The sequence below is a fragment of the Xiphophorus couchianus genome, chromosome 11 (assembly GCF_001444195.1).
Source record: "Xiphophorus couchianus chromosome 11, X_couchianus-1.0, whole genome shotgun sequence".
NCBI lineage: Eukaryota > Metazoa > Chordata > Actinopteri > Cyprinodontiformes > Poeciliidae > Xiphophorus > Xiphophorus couchianus.
In genome coordinates, this window is record NC_040238.1 from 7,264,493 (window position 1) to 7,285,838 (window position 21,346).

Here is a 21,346-nt window from a genome sequence, read left to right on the forward strand (position 1 = left end):
CATGTAATGTACAAAGTGGCAAAGCAGAATAATAAAAGACATTAAGTAACTAAAAAGCTACTTTATTAGCAATTATAATAAACCAAAAGTGTAGTTGTAGCATACTGTAATCACACTACTAATATGTAAAATCTGGGTAACACTTTATTTGACGGGTTGTGAATAAGACTGTCATGAACATTAGTAAGTCATTCTTTTTGAAGTGTCACCATGAAAAAACATTGACTACAGTGGCCCCTGTGGTAAATTTGTCAGAACCAGACTCCAAAGCTAACTCCTTATTTGAATAAATATTTTGGTAACACTCTTTACAATACCAAAATTTTCACATAAATTTTATGCTTTTGGCTGTCTGAGGACACATTTTGAATATTAAATCAGATGATTACAATTTTACAACATAATGGTATTATGCATTTTACTGCAACTGTATCTTCTATCTCCATGTTAAATGTTCTTAGTTAGCTTTTTCTTTCACTGGTCATATTTAACATTTAGCTTTATAACAGTGATGTAATTTTAAAAAAAGTTTTAAAAAAAACAAGTTCATAGATTTCTTTGTTTTTATATAGTAATAGTAATTTAGAAAATAAATTACTATTACTTAATGTTTTACTTCTATAGCACAAATACATATAGATACCACCTCAAGCACATTAGGTTCAAAATAAACTACGGTACTCAAACTTAGCATTTACCCATTTATGTGTAAAAGTGTTGTGGTGAACAACACTTTTACAACAACCTTGGAACCTTGTACAAAACTCCATTAATTAAACTGCCAGTTTCAATCTATGTCCAGCTTTTCCAATTAAAGTAACTGCATCTCTTCTCTAGAAACAGACCACTTGTGCTTGTTAGCTCACAATTTTCTTCACATATTTCACTGTTAAACAACCCATTTTAATTTAAACTATTGAATACATGCTTAAACCTGCCAATTCCAGTGTTAATATTTTTTTCAGTTTGGACTTTAACAGATATGTCTGACTAAGACATATCTTAGTCAGAATATGACTCAGTAAACTGATGCAGATTCTGGAATGCTGAACAAGACAAAAAGAAATGGAGGAGATGTAGTGAGTGAGGTGAGGAATGAGCAGCTGTTGCATAAAAGAAAACCCTTGAAAAGGATTGGTTGTTTAACAGTGAAATATGTGAAGAACGGTATGAAAATAACTACAATTTTATAATGTAACATTCTTCGTACAGCTTAATGGGTAATTGCAAAATATAAAGAATTTAATTATTAAATCAGTGTCAACAGCTAACACTGAATCAGACTCAAAACTGTCAAAAACACCAAATGAACTTCCTAGAAGTTTAACTGAACAAACTGGCTAAATTCTATTGAAACTGAAGAGAATCAACTAATGACACCCGACAGCAGAGGCCTTCTTACCTAAAAGAAATAAAACACACAGGTATTGGATGAAGTAATCACTACTTCTAACTGTGGGGCTTGTTAAAAGCTTCTAGCATTACCCCAATGACAATGGGGGTTATGTTAATGCAGATTAAGTTGTTAATGTGTTGGACAACAACTCTGAAATGGCTAAATGTACTCGATCAATACCATCCATGTTTACTTCCGCAAACACTGAAAATGCTAGCTAAATGCAACGTTATTGTATCCACAACTGTGCATGCGGGACACTTATGTTGCTTGTGGTTCACATAGGATATCACATAAAGCCGCATATATCCGGAAATATGAACAACCATGCAAAAAACAGTGGATTTAAAAAAAAAATCTGAATTGACATTAAGGCCTGCAGTGTGAACATAGCCCATGTGTGGCCTACATTTAAACTTGACAACATTGAATATATGAAACAACATGACAGCAGCTTAAAGATATTGATGCAAAATCATCAGGGAGATAAACTCTGGATTTTGGAAGCTTGAAAAGACAAAACTTGTGGAAGCAGAAGAGACAATGACTGACTTTGTCATAATATCATCATACTGGTTGTTCAGTTAGAAAAACAACATTCAGAATTCACTACATTACAAGGTGTAAAGTAAAAAATGTCCTTTAGCAGTAACATTTTTCAGTTAGCCATACATGCTCTCACGTTTAGTGCGTTAGACACTAACATGTCGGAACTCTGGCATAACCAGTCACCACAGATGGAAGCTTTACAAATTAAGTTTAAAGTTAAAAAAAAATCAGTGCAAAAGCATCTGAAATTTAATATACAAAACAAAAATCTTAAATGATGTACCTAAAGAGTCATGATTTAAAATACTGTGGCTCAGATGTACTAAAAGAGTTCCCTATTCCCAGCAGCACTTATAGTCATGTTTAATTCAAGGCAAACATTCCTTATTTATTAGCTGCCTTCTCTCTGAAGTGTGGTGATGTTTTGATATAAATTTTTCCCTGCTGACCTTCATTCAGTCTGCCTCTTCCGACCCCATCTCACTCTGTCAGTTCTTACAAACAAGGATGTACACTCTTCCAGTCTTGTCCTCCTATGACAAATTTCAAGAATCTGTAAGTAGAGTTTACAATCTGAAAGCACTGGGATTTGAGCAAAAAACCTTGGGAAATCAAAGCAGCTTGCAGTTCACTGTACCAATGCAAACTCCCATGAAGACATATACAAGCAGATGTTTCGAGCTAAACCAAATCCAGGAATCAAGAGCTGCAGTACGCTTTAATTGAGGCTTCAGACATATTTTTTGTCAACCCATTATTAGGCCAGATCAGAAATGCATAGATTCAAAGAGGAACATGTGAGAAAAGACAGAAAACACATTTGCACTCCACTGAAGGTGACTCAGAGATATGGTCATCAGCCAAGCTAGAGCACAAATAAAGATAAATTTTGAGTGACGAAAGGAGAGCCTCAGTGTTCCCTGCAATAGATTTTTCTATCTGCATCAAGTTTCAAATTTCTCCTCTGAGTGCTTGGAAAAAACTAAAGCAAGGACACACTGGAACTACTACCATGCAGTCTGAAAAACTGCATGGTAAGCTGTTTGAACTGATGAAGTAGACATGTTTCTGGTACATAAAGTTGACCTGTAAAATGTCTTATAACCCATTTATCATTGATGTTTGGGTGGTGAATGGTTTGGTTTACCACAAAATATTTAAAACACTAAGTAAACAAAAAAGAAAACAGCACATATTGTGCTTTACAAACCCCTTAGAGGAACTACAAAATTCCCAGTATCATAACCGTTTCTTATGTATGGATGCCTGTTTCCGCCACTCTGGTAAAAAAAAATAATATCTCAAAATTTTCAGATACTATCTCAAAATAATGAGGTAGTATCAAGATCCAAGATAAAGAGGGCATCCCCTCTCGATCTGCGTTTCCCCATCAGATACAGTTCCTCCTGTGTCTCCTCGCGGCTCTGCACTTGTTTCGGAAGTTGTCACACTTTTTTCATGTTTATGCAAATACACTCTCATCAGACACACACTGTCGCGACCTTCTAGGTTCCAAAACCAAACATTTCCAACAAAGGCCGTTGGTGGTAACAGGTGGTTTGATTCTTGCACGCATATTTGCTTTGTTTTTTGTAAAAATATCGACAAAATAATTACTAAATCTCTTACAACTTAGTTGAAAATGAATGCTAACTTAATCTGACTTTTCAAGTTCAAAAAGTGGTCAAAAAAATTATTTTACAAAAACCTCCCATCGTCACACCAAACATTTGCCCAAAACAATAAACCTCCATCAAGTACCCGGTGTGTTCTTTAGGGCTGAAACGATTCCTCGAATGATTCGAGTACCTCGATTATTAAAATTCCTTGAGGAAAATTTATCTGCATCAAAGCTTTGTTAATTTATGTTTTATTATTTAGCGTACCGTGCTCCGGTTGGGACATTATTTGCGTTGCGCAGAGCTCTCACTTCCACCTATGAGTTGTTGACGAAAACAAAGTGCTAGCAGCATAATGTCCAATTTTCAAGTTCGGCCCGTGGGATTTTTATTTATTGATGATAATGCCCGGGTTTTCATCGTTTTTGGGGGACCAGTAAGCATCCTTAAAATGACTGGCGCGATGCCTGGAGTACTGCAGCCTTTTTCCTCCGGGACTTGCTGGTTCAATTTTGAATTCACCTGCTGGAGAATTTTTACAGGTAGGCAGATAGACTGAACACGGCTTTACAGCTTTTCTTTGTAGCTTTACGGACGAACCGCACATAAATTTCATATTATCCCTCAACAAACGGATGGCAGAGCTCACCCGCGGTACATGACTGGTAGATGAGTTTCTGAGTGTGACGAACGAAGGTGCCATAAATATCCCGTATTGCTTCCCCTGCCCGGTCTTATGTTCGTCTGTCCCCTGGTCTATTTCCTCCCCTCCACCCTCATCTTACGTTCTTTCGTTTCAACAGACCTTCCAGTGGTCTATTGTATTACATATCAAACTTTAATAAAATTACAAGCTAACTAAAAAAGCTTTCTGGCCCTAAGAACATCGGCATAATCCCAGCCCCATGGGTAGAGGAAGGTCATTATTCTCCATCTCCAAATCACTCTAAATGGCTTCAATTTTTATAGCGATTTATAGTTTAGCAGCAGAAATTTGGCCATCTGACAGACAGGTGTAGGTGAGGCATGGTGCAGAAAAAGGCTTTGGCTGGCATTTTTCCCTCTGGATGGGCAACACGCCATTGATTTTTCTGTTGGATTAATATTCCTGTTTCTACAGAAACCTCATGCAGGACATGGGCTGGGGTCTACTTTACCCCCAGCAAAATCATTTCAATTCATAACCACTTCATAATGAGTTACTGACTTTAAGAGACTTCTCTGTGACTCTGAGTCTGATTCTTTTAGTTACAATATATAGAGCTCATGTTTCCTTACACACATCTGCTGAGCAACAAGTATAAAGAAATATTTTACACTTTTTACCCACAGCACATGATGGCTTCCAGTTAATTAATTTCTTTTGTACAGAATTGTAAAATGTAAGACACTAAGGTTTGCTTATGGAACACCAAATATCAGCATTATTATTGTATTTGTCAGTTAAACTCATGTTTCTGGTAGATGTAGGCAAATATTTGGTTCAAAGTTAAACATATGGTGCATTTTAAGGGTGGTAGGTGCTTCTGTAGGTTCATCTTTTTGTATTTGGTTTGATTTAATAATGGGTGCCCACAGTTTTGTCCTGTGGTCGTGGAAAAGACGCTAGTCTGTTTAAGAAGGGTCAAATCATTGGCATGCATCAAGCAGAGAAAACATCTAAGGAGATTGCAGAAACTACTAGAATTGGGTTAAGAACTGTCCAACGCATCATTAAAAACTGGAAGGATGGTGGGGAACCATCGTCTTCCAGGAAGAAATGTGGTCGGAAAAAAATCCTGAATGATCGTGATTGGCGATTACTTAAACGTTTGGTCAAATCAAATCGAAGAAAAACAACAGCAGAACTCAGGAGTATGTTTAATTGTGAACGCAAAAGCATTTCCACACGCACAATGTGAAGGGAACTCAAGGGGTTGGGATTGAACAGCTGTGTAGCCGTAAGAAAACCTCTAATCAGTAAGGCTAACCAGAAAAAAAGGCTTCAGTTTGCTAGGGAGCATAAAGATTGGACTCTGGAGGAATGGAAGAGGGTCATGTGGTCTGATGAGTCCAGATTTACCCTGTTCCAGAGTGATGGGCGCATCAGGGTAAGAAGAGAGGCAGGTGAAGTGATGCACCCATCATGCCTAGTGCCTACTGTACAAGCCTGTGGGGGCAGTGCTATGATCTGGGGTTGCTGCAGTTGGTCAGGTCTAGGTTCAGCAACATTGTGTGCCCAAAGAATGAGGTCAGCTGACTACCTGAATATACTGAATGACCAGGTTATTCCATCAATGGATTTTGTCTTCCCAAATGGAACGGGCATATTCCAAGATGACAATGCCAGGATTCATCGGGCTCACATTGTGAAAGAGTGGTTCAGGGAGCATGAGACATCTTTTTTACACATGGATTGGCCACCACAGAGTCCAGACCTTAACCCCATTGAGAATCTTTGGGATGTGCTGGAGAAGGCTTTGCGCAGTGGTCAGACTCTCCCATCATCAATACAAGATCTTGGTGAAAGATTAATGCAACACTGGATGGAAATAAATCTTGTGACACTGCAGAAGCTTATTGAAACAATGCCACAGCGAATGCGGGCTGTAATCACAGCTAAAGGCGGGCCAACAAAATATTAGAGAGTGTGACCATTTTTTGGTGGCGACTTTTTTTTTGGCCAGGCAGTGTACTTCAACTACTTTCCTTCCTCCATTGCTGTAACTTGTTGCCAATTATGTACTTGCTTCATGTTCACAAATCACCAAACCAGCTCAAATCCCTCTTCTCTTATCCAGTCCTTAGCCAGATCAATCATAGTCAACTGGTAATAATATGTCATGTACAACAGTCACCATATAGTTTACTTGTCCATAATAATCACCACAAGGTTGCACTAATTCTAAATATCACCACAGAGACATCCTTTAAACCAGTCAGTTTGAAAAAAATGACATTGCTGCACAATGAAGTATTTTTTCCACATTTTTTTTCTTTGAAGAAACCCTAAAATTGGTCCTTTCAAGCTGACTGTAATTCTAGAAGCACCATAAGAGGTTTTTATATTCTTGTTCTTTAAAAGCACCAAGGAGAAAAAAGCTAAACTGAAAGGAAAGTTGGTTTTGTCAGTTCTTGTACACATACAAGCAGTTTTAATATGGGAAAGATGTCCTCAGGGCTTTTGAGTGTCTTAATTAAGAGCTATCATAGGAATTAGGAAAAAAGGTTAGCAAAGTGAGACAGAATCTGTCTTAAGGAGCAGGATAAAATACTGTTTATTTCAGCCACTGTCCTCAAGGGCTCAAAGTCATTATAACACCAGGATGCAGCTCTCAGTACAACGTAACCTTGTGGTCAGTACAACCACAAGGATGTATTAGTCAAATTACAGTCACATTGATACATGGAATGGATCTGGTCATCTCTGTCCTCAGTGTGTTCCAGAATAAGAACAGAATATCCCTGCCAATGTTAGTCCACACTTTAGGTCACCTCCAGCACAACCTTTCTTATTAAAGACTCAGCTTATTACAGTCACATGCATGCCCTGTTTTCCCAATCAAGTAATAAGCAACAAGCTGATGTTCTAAAGGAAAGAAAGATGCAAAAATGTAAAATTTCCCATGACACATTAATGATATGTAATACTTTGCAGCAACACAAGCCTGAGAGAAATATGGCATGAATAATCCTGCCTCTCAGCCAGGAGAGGCAGAGTATCTACAGACAATCATATCAGTAAAACACACACAGTTCACCGGGGCTAATGCAGTGCCATTGCTTATTAGCTTCCTGCGTTTTTGCCCCAATCTATTAGTATCAGACAATCAGTGTAACACATCACCTTAAGATGGCTCCACAATTCTACAAACAACTGTAAGTAATTTATAAATATCTTAAAGAGCTTAGCAACGACTTATATATCTCTTTCTAACAGTCTGTTGGGTTTGGCTCGCCGCACTGCCTAATAGTCACAAAGCCAGCACTGCTGAACTTAATTTAAGAAAGTGCAGTATTTAAACCGTCAGTGAGTGGGACAAACAAGTTACCTAGGTTGAATATTATGTGTTTTATTATTCTACATATGTGTTAAACTATGAATAAAAAAACTTTAAATCTTAATTTTGGAAAAAGTATAATTTGTTCATGAAAACAAATATTTCCTCACAAGGACTGAATATTACAGTAGCTCTTTATACATCTTTCAGAATATTTTGTTGATTTAGTAGCATTCTCAATGATGCTACTAAACTTTAGTTCACAACACAGAAAAGAAGGGGTGAACCAACTGCAGTTTTCTGGCTGATTGCCAATAACCGATCATTAAAAAATCTGACCGGTTGATTCCGATGTTGGTTGATACTAATTTTTTTGTCTAAAATGTTGTTAAATAGAGCAAGAAAGTTGCTGAGTTGGCAACAGTGGGGCCACTATTGTTAACTGCAAGCATGTAGACATGACCTGGTGGGTGGTCTATCAGTCAAACCTCTGCCATGGCAGAGTAAAAGAGGAGAGTGGTTGATTTTTAGACTTTTGTCGAGGTAGATAAGATCAGTGGATAATTTTCACCTCTACCTATGGGCTGATCACCCATCTCCCAAAATTAAGGAAATGAGGACGCATTTATTGGTGCACCCCTCCAGGAAAGAGTAATTGGATTTTATTGCCAATAATCAAAAGGTGGGAGATGATCAGCAGGTTCTCACCAGAACTGACTCACAGGTCAGATACTATGATAGACATAGGTTGATGAGTGATGCAGAATGTAAACAGGAAGTATTGGATAATCAGGAATTAATGAGTTACCCGCAGAGGTGGTTTCCTCAGAGGTTCTCACCTCGATGGATTTGAACCCTCTTAAGAATAATAGAGGATCTGAGTATGTCTGTTTCCTGGGGTTTGTTTCACCTGTAGAACTGTATACATTGGAAACTGGGGATGATGATGTAATGAAGCACTTTGGTATCAGGGTGAGTATAATTACTCACACTAATGATGAGAATTCACCATGGCAGAATCAGGGGTTTTAATGTCCACAATCCAAAACTCAAAAGTCCTGGAAACAATTCAGATCAGCAAGAGAGCAGGCAGAGCAAGCCGAATATGTCCAGTGTCCCTACAGCAGTTGTCATAGAACAGGTACTGTATGTGAAGCAAAGTTCAGAGCCAGAATCAGAGTAGCTAACCATGCAGTCATTGCTGCATGGTTAGCAGCAATGACTGCTACCTGACATCACACGGTGAAGATGTCAGGAGTTAAAAAAAAATAGATCAGGTACCCAATCAGGATCATGGACAAAAAAATACAGCTCACAGGCTGGGACATGAATGATGACATAAAATCTCCCATTGAGTGAGTGCAGGCCACAAGGTAGAGTAGGCAGTGGCACAGGTAGCATCAATCAGCAATCAGTGGACAGCAGAAGCAGGAGGTACAAAGCAGGAGCAAGGAACATTTCAGGAACAGTGCAGATCATGACAAAAACACACCTAAAACAGCGAAACCTGTGCATGCATTTTATGGTTTTTAAGTCTGAACTTACACCCACAGGCATGAATTGAACATTGAGGTCACATATACCCTTTATTTAATGTGAATCATTAAGTTTGGCAAAGTGTTAATTATTGTCTAACAATCGTTGTCCAAGCTTAAGCTCTCATTTAGTCCAAGTAGTTGGAAATTGTGCATGTCATTTCTTTATCCCAAACAGCTAAAAATATATAAGAAGCACAACCAAAATCTGTAAATGATGTAAAAACCAAAACTGAACTGCAGGTAGATATTAGACTAACATTTTAACTACAACTTTTCACTGTCTTCATCCTGTAACTTTATTGTGAGGACAGTATTTGCCTTAATTGAGAGATGGTTTAAAACAGAACAGTGGTGGATATAAAGATTAATGTACTTGCATTCTATCGGCAGAAAGAATTAGCTTTGTATCATGAAGACATTAGGTCAAGTTCAGTCAAGTTTATCAGCAACAAGGTAGTTCAAAGTGCTTTATATCATAAAAACATCATATTGTCACCAATTGTGGAACAAGCAATAAGTATTTCATTTTGTTAAATGCCATAATCAAAATCAGCAGTACACATCAAATATGTTGATCAGTGTTTCAGTTACTGCTAATCAAAGGAAACTCTAAACTTTCGATTAGGTGTAGAGTTTTGAGTGTATATTTAAAGGAACTCAATGTCTCATCTGTTTTGCAGTTTTCAGGAAGTTTGTTTCAGATTTGTGGTGCATAGAAGCTGAATGTTGCTTCTCCATGTTTGGTTCTGGTTCTGGGGATGCAGAACAGATCAGAACCAGAAAACCTTAGGGGTCTGGAAGGTCGATACAACAACATTAATGTATTGTGGTGCTGAGCCATTCAATGATTTATAAACTAACAACAGTGTATTCTGTCAGTGGAAGGACTTTAAAACCGGTGTGATGTGCTCTATCTTCCTGGTAGTAATGAGAACGCCAAGCAGCAACGTTCTGGATCAGCTGCAACTATGTGACTGATTTTTAAGGCTGACCTTGTTGCAGTAATTAATGCTACTAAAGATAAACACATGGATGAGTTTCTCTAGAACTTTATGGAAAACTAGTTCCTTAAGTCTGGAAATGTTCTTCAGGTGATAGAAGGCCGACTTATAGGTCCCTTTGATTTCAGTGAACACCTTTCAGATCCCAGATTTTCCAGATCCAAAATGGGAAACAGACTTTACAGAGCAAGACCAAGTGAAACATGGGCAAGATTAATGTACTTGCATTCTATCGGCAGAAAGAATGCAAGTACATTGCATTCGTTAACATGACAAAGATGTCATGTTAACGCATGACATCTTTGTCTCTGAACTCTAAACATCTTGCGCTTCCAGGTACTCCAGGTAGGTTGCAGTTATGGAATATGTCTTCCTTTGCAGTCTGCCAGTATATATTAGGTCTAGGTTTAGTAACTGACTCCCCGCAATCCACTCGGCAGTTTTCTCCACCCGGGCCAAGTCCTTTTTGTCCTCGATTGTGCAGTTGCCATACTGAGGGAGTCATACTGAGGCAGAGGATGCTCTCAATCACAGCTCTGTAGAAGTTCTTGAGTAACTGAGCTGGGAGTCCAGCCTTTTCAATTTCCTGAGGAAGAAGACTCTTTGTTGCGCCTTCCTCATCAGAAAAGAGGTGTTCAGCGACCAGGATAGGTCCGAGGTGATGTGGATGCCCAGGATGTTGTTTATGCACTCCACTACCTCCCTGAATTTGTAATAGGTGGGGGCATTGTCCTCCTGGTACACTATGACCTCCTTGGTCTTGCTGGTGTTGAGCACGAGGTTGTTCACTGAACACCACTGGGGCAGGTTCTAGATCTCCTCTCTGTACAGGGTCTCGTCGTTGTTTGTTATCAGACGCACTATGGTGGTATTATCTGCAAACTTTAGAACCCTGTTAGAGGAGTAGATGGCTACACAATCATGAGTGTACAATGTAAAAAGAACCGGACTAAACACACAGCCCTGCGGTGTGCCTGAGCCTGAGGACCAGAGTGGATGGTGTTTTGTCCCCCATTCTCACCACCTGAGGCCTGTTAGAGAAAAAGTCCCTGATCCAAAGGAACATTGATGTTGAAAGCTCCAGATCGTGGAGCTTCACTGTCAGCGTCTCTTTAATGATGGTGTAAAATGCTGAACTGAAGTCAACAAATAGCATCCTAACATAAGTGTCAGGACGCTGCAATATTCACTAGTCATAGTTGCATATTTCCATCCTCTTGAGCAACTTCTGTTTCTGTACATTTATTACTTATTTCCAAGTCATGAGTGAGGCACATCCCAGAGGCTGTAGGATAGTACAAGTCGAATTATGGACAGGTTTCTTAGGGAAGTACATTTTCTCTAAAGAGGAAGTTTTTCTAGCTTCAAGAAGTAACATTTTACTGCTCTGCTCTATTAGACACTGACCTTCACAAGAATAGAGTATGACAGCCAGCACTGAGTTATCCAGTTTGACCTCCACTCTGCAGCTTTCTCAGACAGTGCATGTATTCATTGACATAGTTATTGCTACACAGTACACGATTTCATCCATCATTTTTGCATGCGAGTTATAGTGACTCTTTATCAGCCTATGCTGATAAAGATACAGATTTTCTTATAAATTTAATCTCCAAAGCAGGTAGGCTTGAGTGCCAGTTACATACCTGGGAGGCCGTGCTTCTCTGTGGTGCATTCTTTCACTGCCTCCAGTTGATACATATCAACCTCTATCTTCAATGGGCTGTATGGAAAGTCACTCAAATCACTATCTATTATCAGTGACTGTCAGCAATCCAGCATTATTCTTCAGTCTCACCATGGCATCCATTACTCTGATTTAATGTTCTTACTCCCTTCTGATCTTGAAAGAAATAATTTGAACTGCTAATGTTTTACTCTAAAGATATTCTAAAACCAATGGAATTTAAACCAAATCTATACATATTGCTCAGCATTCTTCAGAAGTTGGTACTTCAGATGGAAATTAAAATGAGTGTGATTTTTAACTCTAAACTGTGACTAATTTCAAATAACCACTGCCACAATGAAAACGTGTAAAAAATGTCAAGGATTAAAGCAGAGACAAAAACCTTTCTGACACAATCACTGTCCTTACAGTGAGTTCCGCTATGATTCTAAGTTGTCTTATAATACAGGAAAATATTCTCAAGGACTGAACTACAGACATCAGAAAAATGGCAGTTTGATAGGGGACAAGACAGGTAACAATTTTGGGTTTAATGTCAAAAGTTCACATTTTAACATAGCTATTTTAGAACTACAATAGACTTAGACTTAGACTTAGACTTGTACTTTATTGATCTTTTGGGAAGACTCCCTCAGGAAATTGAAGTTACCAGCAGCTCCCAGGCAAAAAACAAAGATAACACACAGTAAGCAAAAGTGCAAAAGAATACAAAATACAAATTAAATACTAAGGTACACACCAAATGTGAGTAACCAAAACCTTAAATTATGCAAGAAAAACCTTAAATTATGCAAGAAACAAGGAATAAGAATATAGAATATAAGTAAATATAAATACAACACAAAAAAAATATAAGAATTTGGCGGATAGATTGACCAGTGATATCGTATTGCACTATGTGGTTTGACCTGATAAGTATGGAGAAAAATACAAGGGGTCACTACTCCTTCCACCCTCTGTCCTGTGTCACCTCCGCCCCCCAATGAGGAATTGTACAGTCTGAAGGCATGGGGGACAAAAGAGTTCTTAAATCTATTGGTCCGGCACTTGGGAAGCAGCAGTCTGTCACTGAACAGGCTCCTCTGGCTGCTGATGATGGCGTGTAGAGGGTGGCTGCTATCGTTCATGATGTCCAGCAGTTTGTTCAGTGTCCTTGCCTCTGCCACCGTCACCAGAGAGTCCAGCTTCATGCCAACCACAGAGCCGGCACGCCTGGTCAGTTTGTCCAGTCTGGATGTGTCCTTCTTGGATATGCTGCCTCCCCAGCACACCACGGTGTAGAAGAGGACACTGGCAATCACAGACTGGTAGAACATCCAGAGCAGTTTGCTGCAGATGTTAAAGGACCGCAGTCTCCTCAGGAAGTACATCCTGCTCTGCACTTTCCCATACAGGTGGCTAGTGTGTTTTGACCAATCCAGTTTACTGTCCAGCCACAGCCCGAGGTATTTGTAGGAGTCCACGACCTCAACCTCAGTTCCCTCTAATGCGACTGGTCTCGGCTTTGGTCTGGACCTCCCAAAGTCTATAACCAGCTCCTTCGTCTTAGCAGTGTTGAGTTCCAGGTGGTTTGTGTGGCACCAGAGAGCAAAGTCCCTCACCAGACAGCGATACTCCTCCTCTCTGTCGTCCCTGATACATCCGACTATGGCTGTGTCATCAGCATACTTCTGTATGTGACACAGCTCCGAGTTGTAGTGGAAGTCAGAGGAGTAAAGGGTGAAGAGAAGAGGGGCCAGCACTGTGCCCTGGGGGGCTCCTGTGTTGCTGACCACAGTGTCAGACACGGTGTCCTTCAGCCTGACATACTGCGGCCTGTTGGTGAGGTAACTATGGATCCAGGTGACCAGGTGCGGGTCTACTCCCATGCTGTTTAGTTTATCCTGGAGCAGAAGGGGCTGGATTGTATTAAAGGCACTGGAGAAGTCCAAAAAAAGGATCCTCACCGTGCCGCTGTCCTTATCCAGGTGGGAGTGGGCCCGGTGCAGCAGGTAGAGGATGGCATCCTCCACACCAACATCTGACTGGTAGGCGAATTGCAGGAGATCCTGGGCATATTCCACCTGGGGTCTGAGGAGGCCGAGGAAGAGCTACTCCAACGTCTTCATCAGGTGTGAAGTAAGTGCCACGGGCCGAAAGTCATTCAGCTCGCTGGGCCTGTTCTTCTTGGGCACTGGGACGATGCAGGATGTCTTCCAGAGGGTGGGCACTTCCCTTAGCTGCAGGCTGAGGTTGAAGATCCGCTGTAGTGGTTCTCCCAGTTCAGTAGCGCAGGTCTTCAGCAGCCTTGGACACACCTGGTCCGGCCCTGCTGCTTTCCTGGGCTTGAGCTTCCTCAGCTGTTCTCTGACCTGGTCTGTGGTGAAGTGGGGCGGGGGTTGTGCTGAGGTGTGTGGGGGGGTTGTCAGTGTAGTGTTGTCTGGGGGGAGGTGTGTGATAAGGAGCAGGGGTGGCTGCAGTGAGAGAAGGGGTTGGGGGGCCATGGACTGGTTGAACCTGTTGAAGAAGTTGTTCAGTTCATTTGCCCTCTCCATTGTTCCCCCAACGACTCTGGTCTTTGTGTTGAGGCCAGTGATGGTCCTCACACCTTCCCAGACCTCCTTCATGTTGTTCTCTCTCAGCTTCTGCTCCACCTTTCTCCTGTAACTGTCTTTTGCTTCCCTCACACACTGTTACTATAGTGTTAGAACATAATTTCATAACTAATCAAAATCTGGTAAGATTTTGTCCTTGTTAAAGAGTTGACTGAAGACGTTGAGTAGATTTTTTTAAGCCTCCAAAATGAGCCAGTTTGAACTGTATTGTACTGTAGGCCTTATGTCTTAGGAATTCCTGGTGTTATTTTGGATGCTAAAATATTTTCTTGTTGTGTTACAAATTGTTTTGTAATATGAGTTTCTGTGATGTTATTGTTGGTAACAGTTCTCTTACTTGTAGTTAAAAAAGACATGGCAACTAAAATTCTTAGTGTGTTGAAAGCTAATAAGCTAGTTAGACAGTTGGTGTGTTTCAGCTAACTTTAGAAATTTAAACAACTCAACCTGAAAATGTTTGCAAAGGGGGGATGATAGCGAATGATAATAGTCCAATTTAGTTTTGTCTGGCGTGCGGAACACTTCTGATTTTGTGCCAGTCTATCAATTTTGCAGTAGCATTGAGGATTTCAAGTTCCTGTGCTTTTCATGTCCTTTACACTGTAAAACATTTGAAGGTGGTTTAACTAGAAAATGAAGCTGCTGCCTTGAAAATGCAATTTAAGTCAACAAGAAAATTGTATTGGTTTTAACTCAGAAACTAAAGTTCATGAAGTTGATTTAACAATAAGAAACAAGTGTATAAATTTTTTTAAATTCATTAATCTTGAATTGTGAATTTTAACTTAATGCTGTAATTTGAACCAAATAATTATTTCACAATATGCAAGAAAAAAACTGTCCTTATCTTGTTAAAAAAACACACGTTTCTCAAGTTAAAATAACTACTTATTTTACTTTGGAATGATTAAAATTCTTGTTTCAAATTGCATGAACAAAATTTCATGAATTTTATTAAGCATCACAATGAATTCAGCTCAAAAATATTTAGTGCTAACAGGACATTATCCTTAAGCTTTGGAAACTGTCAGTTGCATTAAAGTAAACATTTGCTTTAATAACACACAAAAGCCAGATCAATGTAACACACTTCCATCTCACTTACGAAGGCACACAAGATACAAAAACATGCCACTAAGCACACTGGGAATTAGTTCCCACTCCCGTCTTTTTCTTCTTTCATTTTTTAAGTGCTAACTTAAAAACTCTAGTTTATTCAACTCTTGGAGGTTTGACCAAATTAATACAAAGTTAATACAACTTGCTACTGTAAGTTTATTCTTCACAGACTCACACATTTAAGTTCAAAATCTGAAACTCACTAAATTTATTTCACTTAAAAAGTAGAAGATAGCAGACGCAACTCAATGTGGCTCAAATGTTTTATGGTGAGGTTGTTTAAATGTTATCTTGAAGATTATCAGATCTACTAAATCATTTAATGAGGCATAATGACACAGCCAGCAGGTTCAACTAAAGTAGTATATATGCAGAAAAAAAGAAAGAAACAGATCTATCACAACTGATGTCATAATTGCACAATCATTTCAAGTGTTTAAGAGTTTTAAATGAGATCAGTACAAAATCGGAATGTTTCATTCATTGCCACTTAGTGTGGTATTTGTATTGATGTGTGGATTCTGTCTTGACTTTCTTTTACTGCTGCTATGCAACAAATTTTCCATGTAGGAAATTAAAAAACTAAATTTAACTGAACTGAAAGTTAATGCATGATATGGACAGAAATTCTCCCTAAATACCACATTTGCCATGTTGATGAATTTATGTGTGATTTTATGTTCACACATAAATTCTATTTTTATGTGTGAACAGAATTGCTTTCTGTTCACACATAAAAAGTGAGTCAGTTGTGTTCTCAGCTTGTGTCTCTGTCTTGTCTGAAGTACATAACCTGAGGGATGTCAACAGTGCATGATGATGTCATCAAGCGATGTGGTTAGATGCTGCCAGCAGCGCTTCAGAATACATAATCAATGCTCTAGCTTGCAAGCAGGAAATAAAGAATTACTTAAATCGGGACAAATGAAGACTGATGAAACTTGGTTCTAAAGCAGATGCCAAATCACATCTGTCAGAAAACATCTGACTGTAATTATCTGATAATCCCAGAGGCTTGCATACCAGTGCTACTTATCATTTTTGCCTCATCTTTTTGAAATATCTTAGTCTGCTAGCAACACTTGTACTAAACTGCAATGTTTTGGGTTCTGTATTTCCATTCACAAATCTAAAGGTTCAGTCTTGTCTTCTATATTCAGATGTCAATGTCTATCTTACTGAATCTGTTATTTCTTGAATCGTCAATTGATGTCAATATCAGAAGAAATGTAGCATTCCACAATCAAAACTTAAACAGAAACAAAGGCTTGCCAGTTGCATCTTAGATTCACCAACATGTAAACAGTCAGTAGTTCAAAAAGAAAAACACAAATCCAGTGTTAAAGCTGAGTTTGTGTTAAAAGGCAATGATAAATAAAATGTTATGGTAGTTTTTGTTTTTTTTTCCCAAGAGTCCGTTCCCGAAATAGACATGAACTGAATCCCAGGAAATTGAGAAGCTGTCAGTAAAACAAAGAGGCAACAATGAAGTTCACCAGATCTCCAGATTCCATCAACCAAACTTCTCTCACATTTCATCTGTAGACCAAATGACAGTCAAAACTTGTTGAAATACGTTGGTAATCATCACATATTAATATTCATGTCAGTTTCAGTTTTCTTTAATATAATTCTATATTTGCATAACAGTGCTTGATTTAAAACACAGTTATGCAGTAAAATAAATCTTAAATAATTTGTTTCTATTGCATGTTGTTTTTCCCTGTTTATCTTTTCTGTGTGACTGATCTCTGTTGTCCACGTTATCGAACAAGTATCTACCATGAAAATGGTTAGAGTAAACATAATAAATAAAATAAAAACACGTTTCCAGCTTTTTTATCTAAACAAATTGAGCAGCAGTATTGCATATGCCCTAATATATTGTCAATAAAAAATAACAATGTCAATATGAATTCCCTTATTACAAACTTAGACTCTGACCCTTTTATCCAAACATTCTCTCATTTCAATGAGGCAGGATGTCACTGTGAAAGTGTTGACATATGTCTACATGACAAAACACTAAATTGAACAATTAAAAATAAAAATATTAATCTCCTTACATACTGCAACATGGCTAAGCAAGGAACACACACTCCAAAGCACCAATACTCTTAAAATCCCCCTTAACACACAAACATATTTCATAATCCATACATCACCAGAACACACAAACACATCTTACATTATTAGCAAGTTACAAATTGTGAAGCTTTTCAAAGCTTTTTGATTAACCATGTATTCATGTCTGAATCCAGCAGCTCTCCAATGTGACAACTTTCTGACTGCACAACGTTCCAATTAAAGATGTTGCTACGCTTCAATCAGTGCCCCCTGCACACACTCCAACTAATTTTCAGAAGTGAGAGAAGGGGAAAGAGTGAGTAGATCTGGAGAGGAGCAACACGTCTGAGCATAAAAACACAGTGAAACTTTCAGAGGCACAGAGGAGAAATTAGAAGTAGCTCACCAAATCTCAGGACGTGTGGCATCCCATGAGCGCAGCCCACACAGTGTAACAGCAGCAGCAGCAGCCTCATGGTGTGCCTGAATCTCGCTTTAAATATCAGGAAGGAGGTAATCTTCATGGTGCTTGTGTGCTGCACAGGATTTTATTCCATGAATTGGTAAATTCCCCAGACTTTATATCTGTCACGCCTTTAACATTTATTCAGATTGGAGCAAGATCACGGCATGGTCTACGCCGGGCTGAACAACGGCTTTTTCACATCCATTTGGCGGAAAAAAAAGAAAAAGGGATCAGTGCGTGTCCGGCTCACTGCGCCAAGAAGAAACAGCCCTCGGACTCAGCTGAGGAAGATGATGGTGGGGGTGGTGGCGGGGCATCCATGTCAGGCAGGGCAGGGCTTCAACAGATCCATTTGCTGAAAGAAAAAGGCAGAGACAGAGGATGAGAGGGCGCTGATCCAGTCCGAGCTCTTCCTGCTGCACTGCCGCACAGAAAGCTGACGTCGTGCCAACACTAGTGGAGTGAGAGCGCACAGGACGGACCGGGCATGTTTCTCGATTACAGCTGGTCACACTGCGCGCTTTTTCTCTGCATTCCCTGCTGAAACTGACATTCCTGCCCTCAACTCCTGTCTCTCCTCTTCCTTCCTGTCTTCCCTCTGATCATGTATCCCGGCCACCCAGCCTCTCAGATTCTCTCCCGGCTTCACTCGCTGTTGCCGGCAGCGGAGCGCCGCTCTGCGCAGCCTTATAGAAGCAGTAAATTGATGGATTTGAAGTGATAGTCTCTTTTTGATCGGTGTCACTGAGGCATACTCTTATGTGCGGACTCAGCCTGCATCTGTTCGGTTCAGAATGATGAAGTGGTATTTCAGCACTAATCTTCTTTCTTCTATATTATTTTAGATTATTTTAGTCAGACAGAGACGAACAGTGAACACTAACTTTTAATCTTTTATTCATAGACCGACTCTGAAATATTTTTCAAGTTCAGTTCTGATGTTTCCAATTTATTTTCCAATTACTAAAACAAGAATAATTTGGTTCAAATAAATGTTTGGCCTTCAGATATAAGAATGGAATTTGCCTCTGTGTTTTTTCTGAAAAAAGTTTGTTTGAATTTTCTTTTTTTTTAGGGGGGTGGGGGGCATAATTTGCGAATTAAATGCACTTATAATATAAATTAGGGAAAAAAGAGTAAAGGAAGGCGACTGGCATTTAATGAAAATTGCCACGCATTTTCAACAACAATTCAAAGATAATCTGATTTGATTGAAATGAAATATGCCAGGGTATAATTTCAACACTATAGTAAGAGGTGCAGTGAGACAGCAATTGTGATAAATAAGGTAGACTACAGTAAAGCAGAGGCTTCAAATTGTTTTCAGCACCACGGACAGAGATTAGTTTCTGTTTAGCGACAAAATTAACACTTTCAGCCTGTTTCTTCTTTGTTCTATCAGCTCCCTCTGCCTATTAGATTCTTAATTAGCTGAGACGCGTGACAGAATATATTAATAATATGCTGCTTCTCCACACTGTCTGCATTCATACGGACAACCATGTAGGATGGCCAACACCCAACTTACCTCCCAGCCTGAATCTAAAATGTATTTTTCAAACTTAAAATGAACAGAGTAAATATTAAGCACAGGCCGAAAGTGAAACACGCATTTTAGTGCCATATTAAGGGGATTCAAATACAATGAACCACTAAATGTCCTACACTACACTGAGGAACTTTATTGGTCTGTTTCCCTAACGTTTATTTCTCGACACATTTAGATATTTTCAAAGGTCGACCATTAGAGTTTGATGCGATGACATAAATTGTTACCTTTTATTAAATCAGTAATTTAAAGCAGTTTAATCAGCACTACGGGAAAGCAGAGTTGGAGCGAAGTCGAAAAGGAACATGGAGCACCTTTAATCCGTTTTAATAAGGGCTACACGCTTTCTGCAACTGACATGAATTGGAAAAAAGAAAAACACATTTAAAAGGGAGACAGATGTTTTCTAGAGCCGTTTCTTTATTCATGCTGCCACATGGAACTGGCCTCTTTCCTCAATCCAAACATCTGCGCTGTACTAAGTTCATTTAATGTTTTCTTTGGATGCAAATACAGTTGTCATCAAGCTGTCATCTGTGTAACATTTAGTGGCCGAGGAGCAGAAGGAGCCCAGAAAGCGTTTTCCTTCAGAGCGGGAGAAGTTTCTACTTTAACTCTGACACTTAAACTGGATCGCACACGAAGTTCAAACCCGGAGAGCTTTCCGCTCCGTCCGGGAGGCGATGTGGAAAGGTTTCTATCTGCTGTTTCTACAAAGAGTCGTTTTCTAAACAGATGTAATCCGCGAAGGGTGGGGAACCAAACAAGTGCCGAACATATGTCCTCGGGATGTAAATATATGTAAAGTTTAAATAAAAAAATAAAAAAAGGAAAGTAAAAAGAATAGAACGGGCTTACCTTAGATACAGCTGGCGCGGGGAAGTCACCATAGCAGCACAAAGAAGTTGACTTGTTCCTACGGAGGTTGCAGCTGGCAAGGTTGAGCTCCGACTGTAGGGGAGACACGCCTCCTGTTGGACGGCAGGACGCACTGCTTAAAGCAACAGGGAGCTCCAGGGAGACGCGCCGAAACTGGGTCTGCAGCTGGATAGATTGCTGAAGGGTGACGCAAATACAAAGCTTTTAAAACCAGAATTAGGCTATCTAACGTTCACGTGGAACGAGTTTATTATTATTATTATTATTATTATTATTATTATTATTATTATCATCATCAGTAGCAGCAAACAGTAAGTGCTCCGGTCGATTTTTAAGAAAAATGTCACTCTCAATATGTGGCCGGTATTCAGTACTACTGTATACTTTTGACTGTGGAAAAGGAGGAGTGAAAAAGGCCAAAGAAAAACACACTTATTCCGAAAAGTGCTTCAAAATGCCAACGACAAAACGCTCAAATGTTCCTCATACGGCCATAGTTTTACTGAATATGGACTGTGTGTGAGTGTGTTAATGTGCTACAGTCTGAGTGAATGTCAAGTTAATCCTTGCAGCCTGGAGAGAACCACTGGAATATCCAAGCTTTTATGAAATCATGTTTTCTGTACAGCCGATTTTTAGATGATTTTTAGATACTTTATGGGGAGATCAAGATTATTATAATGGAGGAATTTTAGAAGAGATAATTGAAGAAAAAGAATTGGTAATATTAAATAACGGGGTAGGCACTCGGGTAGACTTGGTAAGAGGTAAGGAATCGTCTATTGATTTGACCTTAGTTTCTCAATCTTTTGCTGATAGTTGCAGCTGGAGAGTGTTTAAAGAAAGCACAATGGGGAGTGATCTTTATCCAATTTTTGTTAGGATAGGAATAAATACAG

The 21,346-nt window shown here is 39.3% G+C and overlaps 1 protein-coding gene across 4 annotated transcripts in view; it reads right to left on the reverse strand.

The window, feature by feature from the left end:
• grik2 (glutamate receptor, ionotropic, kainate 2) overlaps nt 1-20,572 on the reverse strand; it is a 429,445-nt gene extending 408,873 nt beyond the window's left edge. For 3 of the 4 annotated variants that reach the window (XM_028030748.1, XM_028030747.1, XM_028030749.1), the window contains exons 1-2: nt 20,427-20,572; nt 17,960-18,374 (exon numbers count right to left, since the gene is read on the reverse strand). In XM_028030748.1, the coding sequence (XP_027886549.1) occupies nt 17,960-18,077 (118 nt within the window). In that variant the 5' untranslated portion in view covers nt 18,078-18,374; nt 20,427-20,572. Of the gene's footprint in view, nt 1-17,959; nt 18,375-18,501; nt 18,887-20,426 lie in introns of those variants that run through there. The other variant, XM_028030746.1, reaches the window with a different exon arrangement.
• Between the last annotated feature and the right edge of the window lie 774 nt (nt 20,573-21,346).